The sequence below is a fragment of the Halichoerus grypus genome, chromosome 7 (assembly GCF_964656455.1).
Source record: "Halichoerus grypus chromosome 7, mHalGry1.hap1.1, whole genome shotgun sequence".
In the NCBI taxonomy this organism is placed as follows: domain Eukaryota; kingdom Metazoa; phylum Chordata; class Mammalia; order Carnivora; family Phocidae; genus Halichoerus; species Halichoerus grypus.
Window position 1 is genome coordinate 140,899,552 of NC_135718.1, and position 24,638 is coordinate 140,924,189.

The following is a 24,638-nucleotide window of genomic DNA, read 5'->3' on the forward strand; positions in this document are numbered from 1 at the left end:
TTATTTGCCATCTGTATATCCTGTTCAGTGATGTGTCTCTTCATGTCTTTGGCCATTTTCTGATTAGATAGCACTTTTGTTTTATGTTTGTCATTTTCTAAATGTTGAGTTCATTATATATTCTAGATATAGTTTCTTTCTTATATATGTGATTTGTAAATATTTTCTTCTAGTCTGTAGTTTGCCTTTCATTTTTTAAAAATTTTTTATTTAAATTCAATTTAGTTGACATATAATGTATTATTAGTTTCAGAGGTAGAATTTAGTGATTCATCTTTGCATATAACACCCAGTGCTCATTACATCCAGTTCCCTGCTTATTGCCTTTTCATTTTCTTAAGAGATTCTTTTGAGAGCAAAAACTTTAATGTTGATGAAGCCTAATTTATCAGTATTTTTCTTTTATGGATTATATATTTAGTGTCATGTCTAAGGATTCTAAAAAAGCCTTATGTCCCCCAAATTTTCTCTTATGTTATATTTTAAAAGTTGTATTTGTTTACATTTAACATTTAAATTTGTACTTCATTTTGTGTTAATTTCTGTGAATATGCAAGTGCTAGAGGGTTGAAAGACTATCTTTGCTCCCCTGAATTGCTTTTTTACCTTCATCAAAAATTGACTGGTCATATTTATGAGGACTATATCTGATTTCTCTATTCTATTACATTTATCTATTTGTCTATCCTTCCTCCAACACCATACAATATTGATTAATATAACTATATAATAAGCCTTGCAAACAGGTAGAGTGATTCCTCCCATTTTATTCTCCTGTTTGAAGTTATTTTAGCTACACTAAAACATACATGCAAATACTATATTTTATCTTTAATATATAAATATAATAAAAATATTTAAAATACTATATATTTATGAAACATTTCTAAAATATTGTATCTTATGATATTTCCACATAAATTTTAGCATCCTATTATCCATATCTACAAAAAGATCATTTGGGGATTTTGATAGGCATTTTCCATAATAACTTGTATATTACTTTGAAAAGTATAACTTGTATATCACTTTGTCTGGTTCTGATATCAGGATAATACTTCCATGAAATGAGTTAAGAAGTCACCCCCCTCTTTGATTTTGTTGTAATCGATACAGACCTCATGTTAATTACTCTAAATGTTTGGTAGAATTTTATAGTGAAACCATCTGGGCTTAGAGATCCTTTTTTTTTTTTTTTTTTTTGTAAATTTTAAATTATGAATTCAAATTCCTTAATAGTTGTAGGCCCATTCAAATTACTGATTTCATACTGAGTGAGTAGGAAATTTATACTTTTTGAGGAAGTGCTCCATTTCACCAAAGTAGTAAAATGTATGTGTGTAGACCTGTTGCTAGTTATATCCTATTACACTATAATGCCTGCTAAGTGCGTAGCGATACTTCTAGTTTCATTTCTGTTATTAGTAATCTGTGTTTTCTCTTTTTGTAAGTCTTGGAAGATGGTTGTAAATTTTATTTACCTTTCCAAAGATCTATTTTTTTCATTGACTTTCTCTATTGTTTTTCTGTTTAAATTTTATTGATTTCTGCTCTTAGCTTTATGATATCATTTATTCTGTTTGCTTTGAGATTATTTCCCTCTTCTTTTCCTTATTTCCTGAAGTGGAAGTTCAGATTATTGATTTGAGACTTTATCTTTTCTAAAGCAAGCACTGAATGGTATAAAATTCCCTTGTATCACTGCTTTACCTGCATCCACAAATTTTAATATTTTGTATTTTTATCTCCATTCAGTTCAATTTCCTTTGAGACTTCCTCTTTGACCCATGTGTTGTTTAGTTTCCAAGTGATTGGAGATATTTTTTTGTTTATCTGTTTTTTTTTTTATGATGTTATGTTAATCACCATACATTACATCATTAGTTTTTGATGTAGTGTTCCATGATTCATTGTTTGCATATAACACCCAGTGCTCCATTCAATACGTGCCCTCTTTAATACCCATCACCAGGCTAACCCCTCCCCTCTAGAACCCTCAGTTTGTTTCTCAGAGTCCATAGTCTCTCACAGTTCGTCTCCCCCTCCGATTTCCCCCCCTTCATTCTTCCCCTCCTGCTATCTTCTTTTTTTTTTTTTTTTAACATATAATGTATTATTTGTTTCAGAGGTACAGGTCTGTGATTCAACAGTCTTACACAATTCACAGCACTCACCATAGCACATACCCTCCCCAATGTCTATCACCCAGCCACACCATCCCTCCCACCCCCCACCACTCCAGCAACCCTCAGTTTGTTTCCTGAGATTAAGAATTCCTCATATCAGTGAGGTCATATGATACATGTCTTTCTCTGATTGACTTATTTCAAAAGGAATGAAATCTTGCCATTTGCAACGACGTGGATGGAACTGGAGGGTATTATGCTGTTTATCTCTTTTTGATTTCTATTTTGATTTCACTGTAGTCAAAGAACATGTTCTGTATGGTTTTAGTTCTTTTAAATTTATTGAAGTTTGTTTTATGTCCTACGATATCTTGGTATATGTGTATTATATATCTATTCTGCTGTTGTTGAGTGGACTGTTCATTAGTTGTGAGATCTTGTTGGTTGGAGATATTGTTGAGGTCCATATTCTTGATAATTTTCTTTTTCTTATCAATTTTTGAGAGATTGAAGTTTCTTTTTTCTTTAATATCTATCCTTTCAGTTCTGTTTTTCTTCACATATATTGCCACTCTACTGTTTAGTACATAGACGTTTAGAATTTCTCTTTGTGCTTAAGTGATCCTTTTATCATTACATAATATCTCTTTGTGTCTCTGAAAATTTTATTTGTCTGTACTCCACATTACCTGATATTAATATAGTCAGTCTTGCTTTATTTTGATTAATTTTTGCATGGTATAAGTTTTACAATTCTTTTTGTGTCTGCCATATGTATATTATACTTGAAGTGAATTTTTCTAGAAGCAGACATGTAAATGAGACTTTGGGAGGTAGAACTTTAGTTCACAGTTTTCTCAGTACTATACACCAAAGTTACTTGACCTTCGGTTTTCAGGGAGAAAAATTATTTAAGTAAAAATTTTATATAATGCTCATATTGTGATAACCATTCTAAATGACCATCTGACTATGAGCTTCAGTACTCAGAATCTCTTTTCAGTCAACCAACATTTATTAAACAAATATTTATTGGGAACTCATTATACTGAAACTGTTCTGTTTATGTTGGACAGAAAAAGACAAGTAAATTTTCATAAAGGCTTTAATGGAAATAATATGGGGTAATGTAAAAGAAAGTGATTTGAAAAAGTTCTCTAATTGTGTGGTCAGTGAAGATATCTTAAAAGATATATCGATCTTTGAGCTGAGATTTGAATATCAAGCAAAAGACATCCGTGCTGAAAATTCTTGGCAGATTTGTAAAGAGGAGATGTGTAAAGACACAGTCTTTACTGATCAAAATATGTAAAACTGTAATATGACTTTCTAAGACATTAGTTCCTCAATATCAAAAAATAAAAATAGTATTGTTTTTGTTAATGATTTTTCTACTTTTCAGCTTTCCAATAAGACATAATGTTCTTTTATTAACACACTACAGTCACTCTGAAGTTCTTCAAGTCTTTATTTTGGCCTACTTTATATTTGGCTTTTATTTGTTAAAGCAGTTTTTAATGTATCCTGAAAGTTATAAGACCAATATATTTTGCCTTGAACTTAGTATCTTCATGCTGTAACTTAAAATTTTTTTTCTTTGACTAGATAGTAGGCTTACGTTCCTAGCCAGTGCATTTTCAATTATTTACAAGGCAATATGTAATTATTAAAAATTAATACAATCATTGAATTGATTCTTTAAAGTAAATTTGCCCTTTATATATTCTTATATATTAGTATTATCAGAACAGGTAAAAAGCTCCTACTGAAGATACCACATTTAAATACAGAGCTGCTTTTTCTGACTTGAGGTAGGGTATGCTACACAGGCCCAGGTCAGTTAGAATCTGTGTTCAGGCAGGTCAAACATCCATATTTGTAATATCAGTTAAAAAAGCAAGTATAAAATTATAAAAATCCATTGTATTGTATTGTTAAGAGAGAAGGTTGGAGTAAGAAATTTAGAAGTAGGACTATAACAATTTCCATTTGGATCTATGTGTAAGTGACCTTTGTTATACTATCTTCTATGGAACTTAGGAGGGAAACCATTCTTATTTAAAACTTTTATTAATATTAATTCACCAATAATGCCAATATATGTACTCAATTCACTTCCTAGTTTACTTGGAATCACCTCCCTCTCAATATTTTCCACAATTTTAAAATTAAAAATAAAATAAGCCTTTCTTATATGCGAAGGACCACGTACATACATAGTCTTATATTTCATATTAAAAGTTGCCCTGGAGCACTTCTAAACCTTCTCTTAGAAAAGCAAACGCACACACACTTAGGACTTCCTGATAAATACAGACCTCAATTTCACCGGTAGAACATCTCCCAAATTAGTTTCTGAAAGCGAGCAGTTCTTTACCTTCAATACTGAAAACTCACCTTATCACAAAGGAAGCCACTGTTCCTGGTGCCCACTTTATCACAATCACAGGGTTTGCAAACATCCATGGCGGAAGGATCTGCACCAACTTGTCGGAAAAAGTAATCCTTACATAGCTCACAGTTCCTTCCTGCGTCAGAGAAAGGTTATGCATTATGACTTCCAATTCATTAAAATCAGCTGCATAATTCAAAATTAAAGACTGTATTCCTTTGAGGGAATTCTATAATTTTCGGGACGTCCATTTTAATGCACCTTTCATCTCTACCTGCCAATTTAGTGATCCAGAGCATATGAAACAATGAACCTGTTACAAACTGTGCTTTACTTCATTAAACTCCCATCTGTTATATAATACCACACTTATAAAAAGCTCTGCTTTGTTGGGGCCCATACATTTTGAAAGAGTTTGTTTCTAAACTTAAAACTTTTCTTTATTTCTAGGACTAGGCACTTAATCTAAATCAAATACGAGAAATGTTTATGTGTGAGGTAGATGATGGTTATACAGTTGGAAGCAAGTAGGCATGCAGTATTAGAAATATTTTTCAAGGGGCGCCTGGGTGGCTCAGTTGGTTGAGCGGCTGCCTTCCGCCCAGGTCATGATTCCAGGGTCCTTGGATCCAGCCCCATGTCAGGCTCCCTGTTGAGTGGGGAGCCTGCTTCTCCCTCTACCTGCCGTTCCCCCTGTTTGTACTCTCTCTCTCTAATAAAAAAAAAATTTAAAAAAAATATTTTTCAAGAACTAGATCTTGTTTTAAAAAAAAGGACACTGTTCTAAATACATTATTCTATAGTTAACATTATTAAAAGCAAATGTTTCTCTGCTTATGGCCATTATTTTTTATTTCAAATAGCAAAGTAGAAATTGATTATGTTTAGATATATTAGAAATATGAGGAAATTCCTATAGTTTACAATTTATTATTTAGAAATTTTCTCTTGCCATTTTATATATTAAAAAAAATCTATACTGGGGGGGTTCTAAAGTAAATGTGAGTAGTATATAAGACCACTGAAAGAAGCTGAGTTAAAACTCAAGACTATCAATTCCCCTTTAAACATTATGTACTCTACTCTCTTCAAATATTATTAAAATTGGCTCAATATCAGAAGACTATAGAAATAACTTAATCAAGTGAAAAACACATTCTGATGGATATTGGCCATGGACTAATTAAAAATTAAATGAATTTATAATATTTCTAGAATATTTCTATTTGCATATGCTGATGACTCCTGAATTTCTATCTCCAATCTAGAAATTCCTTCTTTATTTATCATTCAATGAATATTTATTGAGTGATTACCATGTTTCAAAAACTGTGCTAAGTGCTGAGAAATACAGCAGCAAGCAAAAATACATATTATACCCCTTTCACAGAGCTTTCTTACAATCTAATAGGTAAGATGATGCCACTAAAGTATATAGATGATACTGATCTATTCTGAGGCATCACAGTAAGGTTTATCTTAAGAGAAGAGTTTCAGGAGTTTCTATTTGTCCACAAAAGTTTCTCCTGTGTCTCCTGGAAATACTGTGAACATTTCCAAAACAGAATTTTCCATTTTCTCCCTAAGCTTTGATCATTTTGTGTTTCCTATCTCAATGGCTGGCACCAACATTGACCCTGTTGTTCAAACTGGAATGTTAAGATTGAGTCTTGACTCTTTCTTTCCCTTTCCTACACCCTACACTTTGCTCAGAAAATGCTGTCACTTTCCATTCCACATATCTCTTGGATCCACTTCTCTCTATCCATACCACCTTAAATGTACTCGAGCATTATTTCTTACCTGGACTACCACAGTATTCCAAACCACTTTTGGCCCTCTCCAATCCATTCTCCACTTTATAACAGCTGTGTCTTTCTAAAACACAAAACTTGTTATGTCTCTTTCTTGTAAAATACCCTCAAGTGGCACCTATTCACCTGAGGATAGAAACCAAACTCTTCATCATGGTTCATAGAGCCTTCTAGATCTGGCCCCTGCCTTCCTTCTTAGCACCTTCTCTTATAATCTTCCATTTGTCCTTCCATCAGTTCTTTCAGGGTGCCATGTTCCTCTCTCCTCTGGGCCATTGTACATCTGTTACTCTTACTAGAGATCTTTGTCACCACCCCCCTAATTCCCTTCCCTCTCACTCTTTCACCTGATTAACTCCTACTGCACTTGCCCTATCTTAGCACTCATCAGACAACTTTGTAATTGTTCCTTTAATAGTGTGCCTTTCCTACTATGTAATAATCTACACAAAGACAGGAAAATTCATTATCTTGTTCGTCTTTATATTCCCAGCACCTAGCCAAGTTCTGGTGACATTTTAGGTCATCAATAATTATGTAATAAATCCATTCATGCTTCAGAGCGGTACACTTTCAAATCCATCAGATTTGGACCATTATATTTTACAAATTGAGATACTGCCTCTTTCTGCTTTTCATATACCAGCCCTTCAGAGAATAGTAATTTTCAACGATGAGTCAAAATGCTGTATGCTTTTAGAACAAGACTTTGATAATCATCTTGTGCATTTAATTAGCATTTTTAAAAAGTGTTCTCAGATTACCAGGATCCTCGCCAAATCTGAACGAACATAAACATCACTACATGAAAATCCAGACAAAATGGAAGATCAAGGTCACACAAAGAAACTTAAGGGTATACATACTCAAACTAACAATTCCTGAGTTTTCCAAAATATACTCATGGTTTAATCAAATGGCCTGTACTTAAAAAAAATAGAACTTTCCTGAAAAGATATAGTCGAAGATTAGAGTGCTATTTCTGAAAACTACCTAATTATTTGGATTCATGAAGATTTAATGAACAAGCTTTACTTTTCTAACCTAACAGTATCATTTTTTAAGTTCTTATTTAAATTCCAGTTAGTTAACATACAGTGTAATGTTAGTTTTTCAAGTGTACAGTACAGTGATTCAACACTTCCATACAAAACTGGGTGCTCATCACAAATGCGCTTCTTAATCCCCATCACCTATTTAACCCATCCCCCCACCAACCTCCCCTCTGGTAACCATCAGGTTGTTTTCTATAGTTAAGAGTCTGCTTCCTGGTTTCTCTCTTTTTCCCTTTGCTTGTTTGTTTTGTTTCTTAAATTCCACATGAATGAAATCATATGGTACAGTATCAAAACACTTTCTTAAGTGAGATAGCAAAAACATAGTTTAAAATGACATGCATTGTATAAGGCACATGGGTCTCAAAGGCCAAATCAGACTTTGTTATTTGTTATCTATGATTTACTAGTTACCTGTCGTGTTATGCTCACAATCATCACAGACCCCTCCACCTCCTTTGTGGTGCTCAAATGGAAATGGGTCCACTGAGATGTTGTAGTGGCAGCTTCTGGAATGGTTGTTGCATTGACAAGGTTTACAATTGAAAGCATGTACTTGATCACCTTGGTGGAAAGGCTTATCATTATAAAGAGGCAAGCAGTGATCACACTGAAACAATAAAGTAACAGAACAATAAAGAAATATAAAGCATTTTTTATGTAACAGACACTTGCACTAGATGCAAAACTAATATCAAAGAGTTAAAAGCCAGCAATAATGTTTTTGAAAAAATGTTTTATAAATCAGAAATTAGCATATTATAGGCATGGTAGTGTGAAATGGTAAGTGTCCATACAAGCTGAAACTATGCAAAACGATCTTAATAACCAATGAGGAAAGTTATTATTGTTCAATAATCTTCAATTTTTTTATCAAAACATTAAAACGTAGCTTCTAGTTTGGGGTTCCACAAGTAAAGAGATTGGAGTCACCACTCTATCCTAACAAGTAAAAAGAAAAATCAACAACTCTTCTTGATCACTAAGGGGAAAAAACAGGACAAACTGTCCCCAAGACTGGAAGGACAGACTGACAGATAACACAGAGTCTCAGTGACAAAAGCAGAGACTCACTAGCAGAAGCTTCCTTGGGAACCGTTTCCAAAGGAGGGGGAAAAAAATCTCACTGTACTTAACAAATTGCTGGAAGTTCAGTAGGAACAAGTCTGAGAATTGAAGACTCCAAGGGGACCTAGTTATAAGGGGGGCTCCCAAATATTTTGTGAGATTTACTTCCAGGAGTTTGACCAGGTTCTCACAGTAAATCTTAGGGGAGTATTTCCTCATACTTCTGGCAGAAAGAGGAAAAGGGAACCATTTTGAAATAAATCAGTGCTCACTGCACTTCTTAACAATATCTGCCTTCAGGAGAAATTAGTGAACCAGAGCCTAACCTGCTGGGATATTATCAGAGCCTGACTTAGGGAAGGGAAATACCCAACTCCAGCCCACTCCAGTCATCCTGTCCCACCTATGGGTGGGAGAGACAGAGAAGCAACTCCAAAGCTCACAGTCCAAAAGCACAAGCTCACTAAAAGACTGAGATCTAATCATAGGACTATAGAGTGCTTCCCCCACACTTCACCACATTGCTAAAGGCTTGTGTACAGCAGTTCCTTTTACCAAGCACAACATCTGTCTATGAAGAAAATATTACAAGGAACACTAAAGGCAAAACAAAACAAAAGAAAAACAAAAAACCACTGCACAATTTGAAAAGAAAGAGCAAGCATCAGAATCAGATGTGTAAGGAATGTTGGAATTATCAGACTAGGAATTTAAAACATCTATGATTAAAATGCCAAGGTCTCTAATGGATAAAGTAGACAGCATGCAGGAACAATGGTTGGGCAATGTAAGCAGAGAGATGGAAATCCAAAAAAAAAAAAAAAAAAAGAAAGAAAGAAAGAAATGCTAGAGAGAGATTACACAGAAATGAAGAATGCCTTTGATGAACCTATTAATAGATTGGACTCAGCTGAGGAAAGAATTTCTGAGGTACATGATACAGCAATAGAATCCTCAAAAACTGAAAAGCAAAGAGAACAAAAACTGAAAAAACAAAACAGACAATACAGGACACTGGGACAACTAGAAATGTTATAACATACACATAATGGGAATACCAGAAGGAGAAGAGAAAAAGGAATAGAATAAATATTTGAAACAATAATGACTGAGAATTTCTCCAATTTAATGTCAAACACCAAATCTCAGATCCAGGAAGCTTAGAGAACACCAAGCAGGATAAATACTAAATATATATATATGTATATATATCTATACCTGGGCCCATAATTTTCAAACTACAGAAAATCAAGGATGAAGGAAAAATCCTGAAAGAAGCCAGAGTTTTAAAAACACCTAACCTGTGGAAGAACAATGGTAAGAATTATATCTAACTTCTCCTCAGAAACCATGCAATTACGAGGAGAGCAGAGTGAAACACTTAAGTGTTGAGAGAAAAAAAGCCACCAACCTAGAATTCTGTACACTGCAAAATTTTCCTTCAAAAGGGAAGGAGAACTAAATACTTTCTCAAACAAAAATTGAAATTTGTTGCCAGTAGAACTGCCTTGCAAGAAATGTTAAAAGTTCTCTAGAGAGAAGGAAAATACTATAGGTCAGAGACTTGGATCAACATAAAGAAATGAAGAACATCAAAGAAAGAATAAGTGAAGGTAAAACTTTAAAAATGTTCTGTCAGTTATAAATATGAAAGGAAATAAAAATTATAATAGACTAACATTTAGTAGGCTATAAGTTAACATTTGAAACTTTGAGAATTAAATTGTTTTATTTCTTTGTGAAAAGTTAAGTAGCTTGAATCACGCTTGCTTTCTTATTCTATGACTTCCATTCTGAGCAAGCATCCTGTCTATGCCTTGGCGAATGGTCATATTGCTTTGTAAGTATGGATGGGTTTCCATCATTTCCATCTTTGTGCTTTCAATGTCATCTTCACCCTATTCCTCATAACCACTGTCCTCATTTTTAAGTTAGCCTTTGTTGAATTGCTCTAGCTGCATATATAAAGTCTTTCAAATGGCAGGGCTGGTCAGCTATTTCTTCTGTGAAAAAAGGAATGCTCGATTCCCCTTTTTTGAATTTGTGTTTCTGAAATGTCACATGGGTTTATTACTGACAGACTAGGAAGAAGCACAACTACAGGCTTCATTGAATGGATGTGCACTGACCAATCCCCAACAGACTTTGAAAGAAGAGTCACGAATGGTCACTGATCATGATATGCATTGTTTCACAGTAATTTGTAGATTGAAGAGCCAGCAGCTAAATCTGTACTTTATGCAATTACTCACAGTTAATATACCATAACAACTAATATTTGAACCATGCTGTTGGAGGATTGGTATTATCTAACTATGGTAACTGAAATTCATGTAAATTAGAATTGTACAAAGAGTATTTTTAAAGATTTTATTAAATATGGCCAAATTCCTTCTAAAAAAAATTAAATTCATAGTCCTACCACCAGAAATATCTGAGAATGTCCATTTTATGTTCTGTTCAACTTAAAACTTTATCTCTTCATGATTTTAAGAAAAATATTAATCCCTGTTTTAGTATGTAAGTCTTTGGTTACTAGTAAAGCTAAATGTTTTTCAACTGGTTCTTGGTCAAACATAATCTTTTTTGAGGAAACTTCATTTGTATTTTGCATATTTTTTCTCATTGATTTTAACTATCTTATTATATATTAAGTACATTTTTCTTTTGCCAGCCAAATAGTGAGGATTTAGTTCATAATTTTCAATATATACTTATATTTTACTTTTTTCTTCTACTTCACTTCTACTTTGTTGGCCAAAATTTTCAGCAAAACAGGTAACATACATCACATAGTCATGATGGTACATATTTGTATTATTTCTGAATTTAATGGATATGTTTTTAAAGTTACAACCTGTCTAATGATGTTGACTATCTCAGGTAAATTATCATTTAAAAGAAGAATTATCTATTCCAAAATAACAAGATGCTTTTATATAAAAAAAATAATATATTGTCCATTTTATTTAAATGTCCTGATTTAAATATTTAACCTACTGAGTTTATAAATTGTTATATAGGTTAGTAAGTTAATTAGAATCTATGCTTGCATGCTTAGAATAAACTCAACATTATTAATGGTAACATTTTAATGGAGAATCAGTATGTACTTCAACTTATCAAGTTAATTTTAATATCTGGATGATCAGAAAGAAAATTCTTATTTTGTACACACCCTAAAACCTACTATAGTTTGTCAAGTTATATTGCATATAAAGTATGACTGATTCAAGATAAGATTTAAAATAATAGGGGCACCTGGTGGCTTAGTCAGTTAAACATTCAACACTTGATTTTGGCTCAGGTCATGATTTCAGGGTTGTGAGATCGAGCCCTGCATTGTGGCTCCATGCTCAGTGTAGTCTGCTTGAGATTCTCTCCTCCCTCTGCCCCTCCTACCACTCACACTCTCTGTCTCTAAAATAAATAAATAAAATCCTTAAAAAATAATATATTACATACATAACAGAATTTCTGAATTATTTTTCTTGCCCTTCCATTTTTTTGTAAAATACTTAATGAATTCTAAAAGTGTCCAATTTTTTTGAGTTATATATTTAGATTATGAATTAGGGAGAGTCAAACCATGTAACATCTCAAAAATTCTCCCTATCTATTCATAATAATGATCCCAGGCAATTTGTTTTAAGACTGTTAAAAACTATTTTGATATTTTGGACAACAAAGCTTATTTCCTTTTACTATTTTCTACAATAAATGCTTAATATTTCAGAACAGTTTGACACATTTCATAATCATTATTGGGACAAACTGCAGTCAAAAGCATTTTTGCCAATTATTTTCCTCTACCAGTTCATAGTTGAACAATTTTTCCCTTAATATTTTTAAAGTTAGAAAGAAAAAAAAATATTTAAGAATTTAATTGTCCAATGTGTCACGATTTTATGGTATTCTGAAATTTTTAGCAGGAAAGCACACAGTTTTTCTACTTAGCTGAGGAAAAGGAAAACAAAAGACAAAGAGGGGAAAATGAGAATGGAAATATCACAATTTTCCCATCATGTAGTGCTGCATTCCAATAATTGGCAACAAGTGCACTCTTCCATTTTGGTCAATTTTTAAAAACTGGTATCATATTCTTTTTGGAGTGATGAAGATTCTTTCTCCCCAAAACCATTTCTCACCCTTTGGGCTTGGATAGCTGCACCTTTTCTCTTTTCCCATAGCACTCGATACCTTGACCATGCTCCTATCACTTTGAACCAAAATTATTGGTTTACTTACATGTATCTTCCAGTAATTGAAAGCTATTGACTTTTGTACTCCCTGTGTCATCTACACAGAAGCTTAATAGACAATTGCTAAGCTGTTAACTGAAAATCCACATGTGACAATAACATTAATATCCAAAGTAGTCATTCTTAAGAAAATGTAGAGAGGGGAACAATGGGAACAATTAATAAACAGGGTAAGGTTATGTAAAGACTTCAGAATTGGTGGTTATTAGGTGATTTGCAATAACCAACTTACAAATAGAAGTCATTTTGTAAAAGAAAGATAGGTAGCAGTCAGAATCAGAATACTGTCAGTTATGGCTCTTTGCCCCCAAAAAAATTAAAAGTGGAGGAATTGACCTCTTCAAGTTTTCTTTCACCAGCAACAACCAATTGCCAATCAAATTATATAGAATCCAATGTTCGATATTAGGTATTAACTTGAAGTCAGACATTTTAATTCAATTACTGGTACTGCCACTAACTAACTATAAAAGGTAACATGAAATGCAGATTCTCTGTGCTGTGCCCTCTATGAAGCATTTAACGTGGGTTATTTCGTTGACTCCTTTAGGCTTTGGGTCACATAAATATCTCACATCTGATTTCTGTTTCTTGATTCGCTAGCCCTGTGCTCTCACATAATTAATTCTACCTTTTTAAGCCTTATTTTTCTCATTTATAACATGGTGGTAATAACACCTGCCTCATAGCGTTGCTGTAAAGACCAAGCGCTTAGCAGACTGTCACATAGTAAGCTTTCAGTCAACATGGCCTACTACTTTATTAGATTGGCAACTGAGGGTTAAAGAGATGAAGTAACATGAAAAATATCATTGGACAGGCAGTCCTTGAATCTACTTTACCTCTGTGAATCTCAGTTTCTTCATCTCTAAAAGGAAGACAACTCAATACCTTAATTATTTTTGACTCAAAATAATCTGAAGATAAGTGGTAATATTTAAATAATGTCCAACACAAAGCCTGGCACATATTACATATTCAAAATCTGGAAGTTACAAGATGGAGGAGGAGGAAAGAAGAGGAAGAGAGGGGTAAAAATCCAACATTGGTGTTGATCTCAAGTTTGAGTGACACCAGCAGAATGTAAGACTGTCCTGGCGCAATATATTAACTATAACATTTAACAGGGGATTCTCTGATCATAAATGTTCTAGTGCATGGTCTGATTTAGAGGATGTAGCCTACAGAATGGAACAATGAGCAATTCATGACCAAGATTCATTTCTACTTAATTTTATCATCTGTAGCTGTAGTACAGAGAAGGTCTTATCTACACTTACTTCCTAGGAGCCAACAGATATCATTAGCATACAACCATCACTTCTTCTAGTGGGCTTAACTGTGGGGGAGATATGTTCTAACTGGATAAATGGAAGAATAAATGAAAACTCACTTTCTGAGTTCCTGGCTTCGGAGGAGAGAAATGAGCTCATTAAGTTCTCTTCCCCAGGTCAATTAGCCATGCAATTAATCTCATTTCCAATTTAAAAAAAAAAAAACTCTATTCCATTGCAAAACTTTGGCCAAGTGCAAAATTTTGCTACAAGACAATGCCAGAAGCCTATTTTTTTTTTTACTTCATTTGAAAGTCTTCGTACTGACAACTTTGTTCACCCAGTGATGGTGTTTTTATTAGTCAACTTATGCTTTCTTGAATAAAAGGTGGTGGAAGTGATGATATAGAATCTGTGGTCCTGTCATACTGATTACAGATGCAGTTTGTCTTACAAAGCAACTGCCGGCTGTTTGAGTTTGAGATGTTGCCTACATGAGTTAGTGGAGTAAATCCAGCAAATCCATGCCTTTGATATTTTTATGAAGACAACATTTCTGTTTTTTATTGTGATCTAAAAAATAAATCTAAGATTTTACCTTTACTGTTAACCTAAAAGCCATTATCAAAAAGGCTTGTAAATTAGACTACACTAATTACTATAGCAATGCTTCAAAGATACAATCCTGGCTTTTTTTTAACATTTAAAATCGAAGAGGAATTTGCCACTGACCTAATGGAGTGCCTTGAGTACTACCAACTAGCTGTGATTGAAAATGGCTAGCCTCCCTTCTGTGGACAATAAAAACCCTGCAGAAATATTGGTACCATTTTATCTCTACTTAAAGAAAACAGCATAGCTATCATTCACAACTCTCAAATTGAACTTTTTAAAAAATATATTATCGTACTCGGTTGGCAAGAGTTTGTAGAAAAAGCCAGAGCAGACACTAGTCCGAAGACAGCAATTTATTCACACCTGCCAGGACACTCCACTGAACGCAATAATTCCAGTGGGAATGCAGAAAAGTACATTTCTAAAACTATTTGAGAAAGATTTTTTTTAAATTGTGAAGAAAAGGATACAATGCCCCAAAGGGAATGGTTTGAAAATGCCATATATCTTCAAAGAAATATAATGAGTAATTATTTTACAGTGCTTCACTTTTAAGTTTTGAATTGCCATTGGTATTTACAAAACACGGAAATTCATAGCAAGAGGGAGATAAGATATAGAAATATATCCTTTGGAGGTCTCCTCAAGATATATTAAGGTTTTGTAGGGTTTTTGTCTCTAAATAACATATAATATTTTGAGAAAATAGTGTTAAATGTACAGACATCACCTTGTCCAAATTGGTGTGAAATATAAGCAGAAGTCTATTATTCTGTTTTTTTTTTTTTTTGGTCCACATAAGACCAAAACTTGGAGTTTTCTACAATATAGTATTTAATATAAATAAAAATCTGAAACTTAAAAAAATTATAAATATAAATGTAGAAAAGTATTCAAAATATAGTTTGAATTTAAAAACAAAGTTAAAGATAACATGTAAAGTATAATCCTATTTTCTAGAGAGGTAGATTCATCTGTGGATATGGATATAAAGGCTACAACTTTAAGAAGATAGAGACAGATAATACAGATTTACAATAACAATAATAAAAGATCTGTAAGGATATAAACTTAGAGCATTTGCCAAAGTTATCTATGGGTGGTGAAGTTACAGATGACTTTACTTTTTATAAGTTTATTTTTTCCACAGGATGCATTTATTACTAATGCATTAAAAAATGGAGGGCAAATAAAATACAACTGCATGGATAGTTACAAGCAAATTATACATAATTTGCATGTAACACTTCACAAAGAAAAGCTAAGAAAATTAAAATGTTCCAGTTTTAAATTATACACAGATCAGCAAGATACTACAGAGAAAATGATTATCTTTTCAAGTACAATGTAGGCTGAGTTTATGAATTACCAGCAAACAGTATGAATTTTTTACCGATATAAATGTTTCCAAACAATGAGATTAATAAGGAGTTTGAGAGATGACAGTTGAAATTTCTGTTGTAAAATTTGATTTAAAAGATACAGAACTAAATGACACACTGACACATCAGCCTTTGGTCTTAAGGACGATGCTGTGTTACTATCATTTTGTGTGGTTTACAAAGAGATAAAAGACAAGCAATACTTTGTAGTCTATTCTTTGATTATAAAATTTCATGAAATTTAAATTTTTGGTTTCATAATTGTGTCTCTTTACAATTCCTTCCAGATAACCCAGAGAACCATGACAAAATAGAGTAACGTTTGAGTAAATGATGAGCCTCATGAGTAAATTTTTGAAATCTCCCAATTTTTTCCTATCTTTTCTATCAATGACTTTTAAAGTTTTATTTAAAACTTAGGAACATTTGTGTATATTTTATGCAGTTTCTGAACCAGATGGTTTTCTATTTAATGTTTTCCCAATCTCCAGTTGATCATTTGTCACTTTCAATTATGGTTTCTTCTCTAACAACTGGATTCCCCGTGATAAGTCCCTGGATGCTCAGATTATAAGATTAAACAATTGGTATATCAGGGTTGAGGACCTTTATTACTGATTCATTTAATTGTTTTCATTTTGATAGCTTCTTAAGGGCTACTAATCAACCCCATGAAGTTGCAGCCAAACACTTAGACATATTCAGGTAGGATAGTCATAGAACAATCAGTGAATCTAGAAGACACAAATAAAAATCTATTTTATTGCATTATACTGTAATAATACACAATGGTATTTCTGTCTTTTGGATCATTAAACTGGAATAGTATTCTTTTGTTACCATTATACACTAGCAATGACAATATTCCAAAAAATAATCCACAGGTCCAAAAGCATTTGTACCAACTCACACCCATCACTCTTACTTTTGATCCATTATTTATGAATACCTTCAACTTTACAGAGAAAATATGAACTTTATATTTATTCAGTCACTTATCCAACAGTCTTTAATGACCATTATGTATCTTTGAAGGAAGAAAGAAGAAAATGTCTTCTTAGCCAAAGATACATCAAATCCCTGGGAGGGCTGGTGGGAGGGGTGCAGGGGTTGGGGGCGGGTGGAGAATCTCCCTGAAAGTTACAGAACTGCTCAACATACTTAAAAGACTCAATGCCCTTTGAAAACTCAAGTTCAGAAAAATGACCATGAATCATCAAGAAAACAGCTTGTCTTCAAAATTCACAGATTAAGAAAACAGAGAAGTGAACTATCTGCTTTTGAATTATTTCAGAAAATGTATTGAATGGTTTCTTAAATGTTCATTTTAAAAATCACATCTGGAGGGGTGCCTGGCTGGCTCACTCAGAAGAGCATGCAATTCTTGATTTCCAGGTTATGGGTTCAAGCCTCACGTTGGGTGTAGAGATTCCTTAAATAAATAAAAAACTTTAAAAACTTTTAAATTAAAAATAAAAAGTTATATCTGGAAAATCTGTAAGAAGTAGTTAATTCCCCAGTAATGGTAAACAATGAAATATTTATTTTTCCTTAAGTCTAGTACATAACATACAGACTAAAATTTTAGGGGCACAAAGGACAACTACGGGTGCTGCCTTATTTTATTAAACATTTATAGAGAAAATAGCATATTGTCTATACTTTTTAAATCACTGCAATTATCATGGACTATTTTAATAATCCATTTACTTATCTGTTGTCCTTATTTGACTCTAAGCTTCTTCAATCAGAAACTAGATTTTATTGATGTAATCAACCACAGCATAATGCTTGAAACATTGTAATTGCTCAATAAATGTTTATTAAGAGAATGAACAAATGAATGTATAAATGAGTGAATAAACCAATGAATGGGTGATACAACAAGAGCTCATTTCTATTAGTGAATTCATTTCCTTCATTCCTGGTTCTAGCAAAAAAACCAAAGTGAAAGAAAATTATTTCCTTTTCTACCCTCAATAGTAAAATTCCCACAAATGTCTTTATCTAGGCAATGCTTTTCATGCAATAAGAATAGCCAATATGTTATGGTGTCAGTCCTAAGTTATTCATATTTACCAGCTAAATCTCTCCAATAACCTATAAAGTATGAGTTATTATTACCTCCATTTTACAGATGGGAAAACTGAGGAATAGGAAAAAAAAAAACAATTTTCTGAAGTCACCTACTAGAATGACAATTAGTATAAAATAGAATGTAAAAATTCATAAGGATAGCAATGCTTGCTGCATTTTATTCATTAAAATATTCCTAGTGCCTAGAAGCCCTCACACATAGTAGGCACTCAATTTACATATATATGAAAAATATATATTATATATATATAAATATATATATATGTATGTGTGTATTTGTATGTATAATATCCTCTTTGTTCTCCTTTAGAACTCTCACTCCTAATCACCATGTTATGCTGGCTCCAGGGATAGAAAATGCTCTCCAGGGAGAGAGGTGTTGAGTGCATCCATTATGACTAACTGTCCATAATAACCTCCTTCTGCTCAGAGCCTAAACTGGAATGACAGAGTCCTGGAAACCCAAGGTTGGAGACCGTCCCCCGCTACCTCCCACAGCTGGAAAAATCAGAGGTATGTAGGCAGCCCCTGCCTGTGTGGGAAGGGGAGGAAGGCAATCTGTTCCAAAGTGAAAAATTATAAAACGCTCACTTTTTAGAAGTCAGTATGGTACTACTTACTGAGCTAAAAGAGGCAATTTGTTCAACTATTCCCAAATGGTGTAAATGAATTAGAGATCTTCTGAAAGTCTGTAAATTACTCCTTTCTCATCAGATCAGTATGTTGGAAATTTTAAGAGCCTAAATCTCTAATAATAATAATTGTCCTCCGGCTCTATTCACAGCTTCCTCTTTCCTTTGGATGTAGCAGTTCAATTGTAATTCAAATGATGTAGTTTCAGGATAATTTCTTTTGTCTACTAGATAGAGAAATCATCTTTATAAACATAAAAACTTCAGTGTACTCTTATAACTACTTTTTCCAATAGAAGTTTCCCTATGCAGCTCTAGTGCTCCAATCACAAAGGTATGATTAGACAAACTTGCAAATTTCTTATCAATGATAGACTGGGCGGGTGGGGGTGTGTGAAAGCACAGATGAAACTTCCAACTGCATAGAGAATCTAGACAGAAAGTGGCTCAGTGCTTTGCACATGATAGGTGATCAATATGTTTTATGAATGCATGAATGAATGATCTAATAGATTGTTTACATTTATGACATGTTCAAGGACTGTATTTTAATGTTTCTAGTATTTATTTGAATAGTAACATTAAAGGTTTAAAGATAAATGCAATATTTTCCAGCAGATTTTTACCTATAGATTATTATGTAATCTCAGTTAGCAAACCCCAAACAATTACCATGCCTTGCCATTGAGAAGGCAGAAATCTTCATGTATTTATCCTTCAATTCTTTCCTCAGTAATTATCTTTCCCCTGGTTAGAAATTCTCATATAATTAAAGTGCCCACAGAAAATATGTACTTAGCTGCTCTCTAGGTGCTGAAATTAATAGCATAAATTAAATACTAATACTATTGGACAAGACTGATCAGACATTTGTGGTAATACAATGATCATGAACACTTAACATACATAGCCTGACAATTCAACCATTAATACATGTTGGCTACTTTTAGAAACTTTCTAATTTATGCAATGCCTTGTCTGTACCTCTGAAGGCAAATTTCAATGGAGCATTAGAAAATCATCCAATAAAACAAATTTCGATAACATGGGAAACAAAATCAACATTTGTAAAAATACAGACTGTAGGGGGCGCCTGGGTGGCTCATTTGGTTAAGCATCTGCCTTCAGCTCAGGTCATGATCTCAGGGTCCTGGGATCGAGTCCCACGTCAGGCTCTCTGCTCTGCAAGGAGTCTGCTTTTCCCTCTCACTCTCCCTCTGTGGTCTCCAACCCACCTCTCAAATAAATAAATAAAATCTTTTTTAAAAAATAGAGACAATAAGCAGAATCATTTGGAAAACTGCTTCAGTTCTACACACAGTCTGTATGAAAATATAACTGATGGGGTGGCCTGGGTGGCTCAGTTGGTTAGGTGTCTGACTCTTGGTTTCAGCTCAGGTCATGATCTCAGGGCCGTGAGATCAAGCCCCACATGGGGCTCCATTCTGAGTGCAGAGTCCTCCCTCTCCCTCCCTCTTTGCTCTTCTCCCCACTTGTGCTCCGTCTCTCTCTCTCTCTCTCGCTCTCACTCTAAAATAAATAATATCTTTAAAAAGACATATAACTGATAGTCAATAAACGTGTAAGGAGGGAACTTCTGATTGTGAATGCAGACAATCTAACAATGTATAGCTGTTGAATGAGATTTGTACGACCGGCACTGCCATCGTATTAATTTTGAATACTGGTCATTGTTTAGTATTTGATTTCTCCCTTGGCCTGCCTGCCCTTCTTTATTGCCTCTTTCTCTTTAATTGTAGAACTTGTCATGGCACTAAATAGAAAAGACACATATGAGCAGATGAGACACTTTTCTCCCAAAAGTCCAGAAGGAGGACTTTATGGTTTCTTCCAGTTTGTAGATAATGGCCAAGCCAAGACAATTCTATTGAAAGGAAACCATAATAATTTACCCCTGATATGCCAGAAAATGTGGCCTGGAATAGAGAACATATTTGTATAGGATAACCTGCACTATTTTACAAAGGAAGTCAATGAAGAGAAAATGGGGTCATCGTATTAAAATGTTCTTTACATGTACCTCTTCAAAATACAGATTCATATTTTAAGAAGTAAAATACATTACTTCTTAAAGATTTTATTTATTTATTTATTTTAGAGAGAGAAAGAGAGCACATGTGTAAGCAGGGAAGGGGAGAACAGGAAGGAGAGGGAGAAAGAATCTGAAGCGGATTCCTCACTGTGGGCGAGCCCAACGCCGGGCTTGATCTCATGACCTGGAAATCATGACCTGAGCTGAAACCAAGAGTCAGGATGCTTAACCACCTGGGCCACCCAGGCACCCCACCATTATGTCTTTTAGTTTTTAGGGTTTCTCTACACTTAATGAGTAGACACAAAAATGCATCTGAGTTACTATGTGGATAGGAAAATATTTTATATTGGAATTTTTATCTAATGTTAGGGTTGAGTACCAGATTAGTAAATTTTAAAAATCCTTTCATTAGTATAGCTACATTTAAATTTTTCTTTTAAGATTTAAAATGTCACTGATGTTTATATTATCTATTAATTACAAATTGTTGGTCTGAATAATTTGTTAGCACTAAAGTCATCTCCATTCATTATAGTAATTAGTGTCTGCCAGGAAATCTTTTTTGACTTTCACAAATGAAAGTCCTTCAATATTTTCAAATACTTGCATCTGTAATCAAGATGTTATGGCTTTACCGTAGCATAATGTTCTACACATAGAAAGCATTTCATAAATATTTGTTGAATGAAGCTAGCAAATGATCAATCTTCACATTAGAACTATAAAGGTACACAGTAATCATGAATTTTGTTACAGTCATTCCATGCTGCAGAGTCACCTCCCCTCTGTTTTTAGCAGTAGCATGAATACTTAACATAGATGATATGTTCCTGATAGATTAATAAATCCTATTATAATATTTTAGGAAAATTATATTAAAATATTTAGGACTGAAAAATTTATAAATAATAAAAAAGCAAACAACTGTGTTCTTTTATTCACCATCTGACTTAAAAAACAAAACACCACAATATACGTTCCACTCTACCAGTAACACCTGAACTTAGTAATATTCACTCACATGCTTTTCTTCATACTTACACTTTATATTTTTGTATTACTTAGTAACAGTATTGTTTTGTGTGTTTTAAATTTTACATAATGGTTTACTCCATATTTTATTCTACAAGTTTTTGTATTCAATTGTTTGAGAGTCTAGTCACGTTGATGTAATAGCTATATTCATTCAGACTCACTGCTATAAGTACCCATTTAAATATTTGCAAATTGTTTTCCCATAGTGGTGGCACCTTCCCGTCAGTATGGATGAGTTGTCAGTAATCTACACCCTTGTCAGCAACTGAAATTTTCAGATTTTTTGAATCTTTACCAACCTCATGAAAATAAAATATTATCTCATGGTTATGATTACTGATAACCAGTAAAATTGCAGATGTTTTCATATGTATGTATATTGATCCTTTGAGTTGTCATTTCTAGCCTCTTCTGCAAATTACCTGGTTCAATTTTCTTGGCCTGTTTTTCAATTAGTCTGTTTTAAAAGTTCCTTTTGTCTGTTATATGTGTTGTGTTGCTAATATAATCTGCTAATCTGTAGCTTTTCTTTTTTTTTTTAAATGGTAGCTTTTGATGAAGAAGCTTCTAATTATAATGTAGCCACATTTATTAGTTTCTTCCTTTATAGTTATGCTTCTTGTATTCAGAAGTTGTAAAGACATACTATATTTTCTGTGGAAAAAATTTTTTTTTTAAAGATTTTATTTATTTGACAGAGAGAGACACAGCGAGAGAGGGAACACAAGCAGGGGGAGTGGGAGAGGGAGAAGCAGGCTTCCCGCTGAGCAGGGGGCCAGATGCGGGGCTCGATCCCAGGACCCTGGGATCATGACCTGAGCCGAAGGCAGACGCTTAACGACTGAGCCACCCAGGTGCCCCTGTGGAGAATTATTTTTAAATTAAGTTTCCTGTTTGTAATTTTGGCATATAAAAGACGATTATTTTCATGTTTCTATCCTATATCTAGCCACTTTACTGAATTCTCCTTAATATTTAATAATTTGTGGAATTTTTTTGCATTTTCTGGCTAATTATCTTCAGATATTGGCAGCTCAGTTCTTTCTTTCTAATTTTTAAGAGTTTATTTCTTTTTCTTATCATATTGAGTTGGCTAGATCCTCCAATAAAGTACAAAATAATAGACATCCTTGTCTTATTCCTGATTTTGAAGGGAATACTTTAATGGATTTCCCATTATATGCACTGTTCATACCAGAAAACTGCAGGTGTTCTTTATCAGGTTAAGAGGATCTTCTTCAATGGAGAGTGTTCTAAAAACACTTGTCTAGATGTGTGCTTTTTTCCAATTCTATTGAAATGATCATGTTTTTCCTTTCTTGGTGAATTACATTAATAGTTTTATTAATATTAAATTTCACTTGCATTCCTGGGAGAAACCCAATATGTCTACTATATATTATTGTTTTTATAAAAAGCTAGATTTGTTTCATCATTTTAAAATCTTTGGCTTTGTTTACATGGGAGAGTGATCTTAATTGTACTCTCCTTGTTTGATTTTGCATCCTGGCCTCCACAATTTATTCTACTGACACAGTTCAAAATAAAGCACTATGCCTTCAGATAAAACCCTAGCATACTATATATTTAACTTGCTTATTTTACTTCTTTCCCCCCTACCCCCACCACCAACTCCTGACAGAATGTAAACTCTTCAAGAAGAGGAATTGTATTTTGCCCAGAGATGTAAACCTACTGCTTAGGAAATGACTACTCAATAAAATTTTGTTGGATTAACAAAAGGTTCATAATTTTAGTTGGGGTTTTTTCCATCTATTTCTACTTTTCTTAACTCATTTGTATAATAGTGAAATGACTGTATGCATTCATTTACTTAGAACTATTTACTTAATATGTACAATGTGTTGTGATTACAAATTCTATATAATTCATTGAGACTATTGTTATCAATTAGTATATGATCAATGTTCATAAATTTTCCATGTGATCTTGACATGAATGTGCATTTTTTCATTATTGGATACAGAAATCTATTATACCAAGCTTCATATTAGTTCAATTCTCAATTATTAAGGATTTTAATTTTTTAACTGCCTGTTTGATTAATTACCAAATGAGATATATTAAAGTCTCTTACATTGATGTTGGATTTGTCAATTTCCCCTTCCAGTTCTGTCAAATTTTGCTATATAGTTTTGGATCTATGTTATAAAATGCATGTAAGTTTAGAATTATATCATTTACCATTATGTAATAAAGCACCTTATCTCTAATAAAATTTTTGCTTAAAATCTATTTTACCTAATATTATATAGCTTAAGCAGCTTTTAAATTTTTAAACTTCATGTGTGCTGTGTTTTAGGTATATGTCTTACCATCTCAACATCAGTGCCATCTGAACCATATTGGAACCTGAGGCCAAATAAAAATATGTACCCCTATATACATTTATAAAATATCCCCCTGTATTAGGACCCAAGTGGAGAAAGTTAATAAACACTCTATTATCAAAAAGTATAGCTATATATAACTCGTCATCTTGACCAATCTGTTTCCAAACCACTGCCAACCTCCATATGAGGCAGATACAGGGTAGCCTTACAGAACTGTTAGGAAGGAACTATGGCTGACTGGAAACAGTTCTCATTGCTTAGTAACAAAGAGTTACAAAACAAACAACATCTTATTTTTATTTGAAATGTTTATATATTTTTCCTCATAGATTTTACTATCATTTTGCCTTTTTTAAGTATTATATTAAAATATTATTTATCTTGATGCATAAGTTTTTTAGTGCCTTCTTAAAATTTGTGCCTAAGGTACTCTCTCACATTAATGCTCAGACAACAGTGGATATTATATTTTTTGT

At 33.2% G+C, this 24,638-nt stretch overlaps 1 protein-coding gene across 1 annotated transcript in view; it reads right to left on the reverse strand.

Moving 5' to 3' along the window:
- USH2A (usherin) overlaps positions 1-24,638 on the reverse strand; it is a 687,474-nt gene that overhangs the window by 576,796 nt on the left and 86,040 nt on the right. The window contains exons 9-10 of the mRNA XM_078078672.1: positions 7,802-7,997; positions 4,524-4,654 (exon numbers count right to left, since the gene is read on the reverse strand). Coding sequence (XP_077934798.1) covers positions 4,524-4,654; positions 7,802-7,997 — 327 coding nt within the window. The remainder of the gene's footprint in view (positions 1-4,523; positions 4,655-7,801; positions 7,998-24,638) is intronic.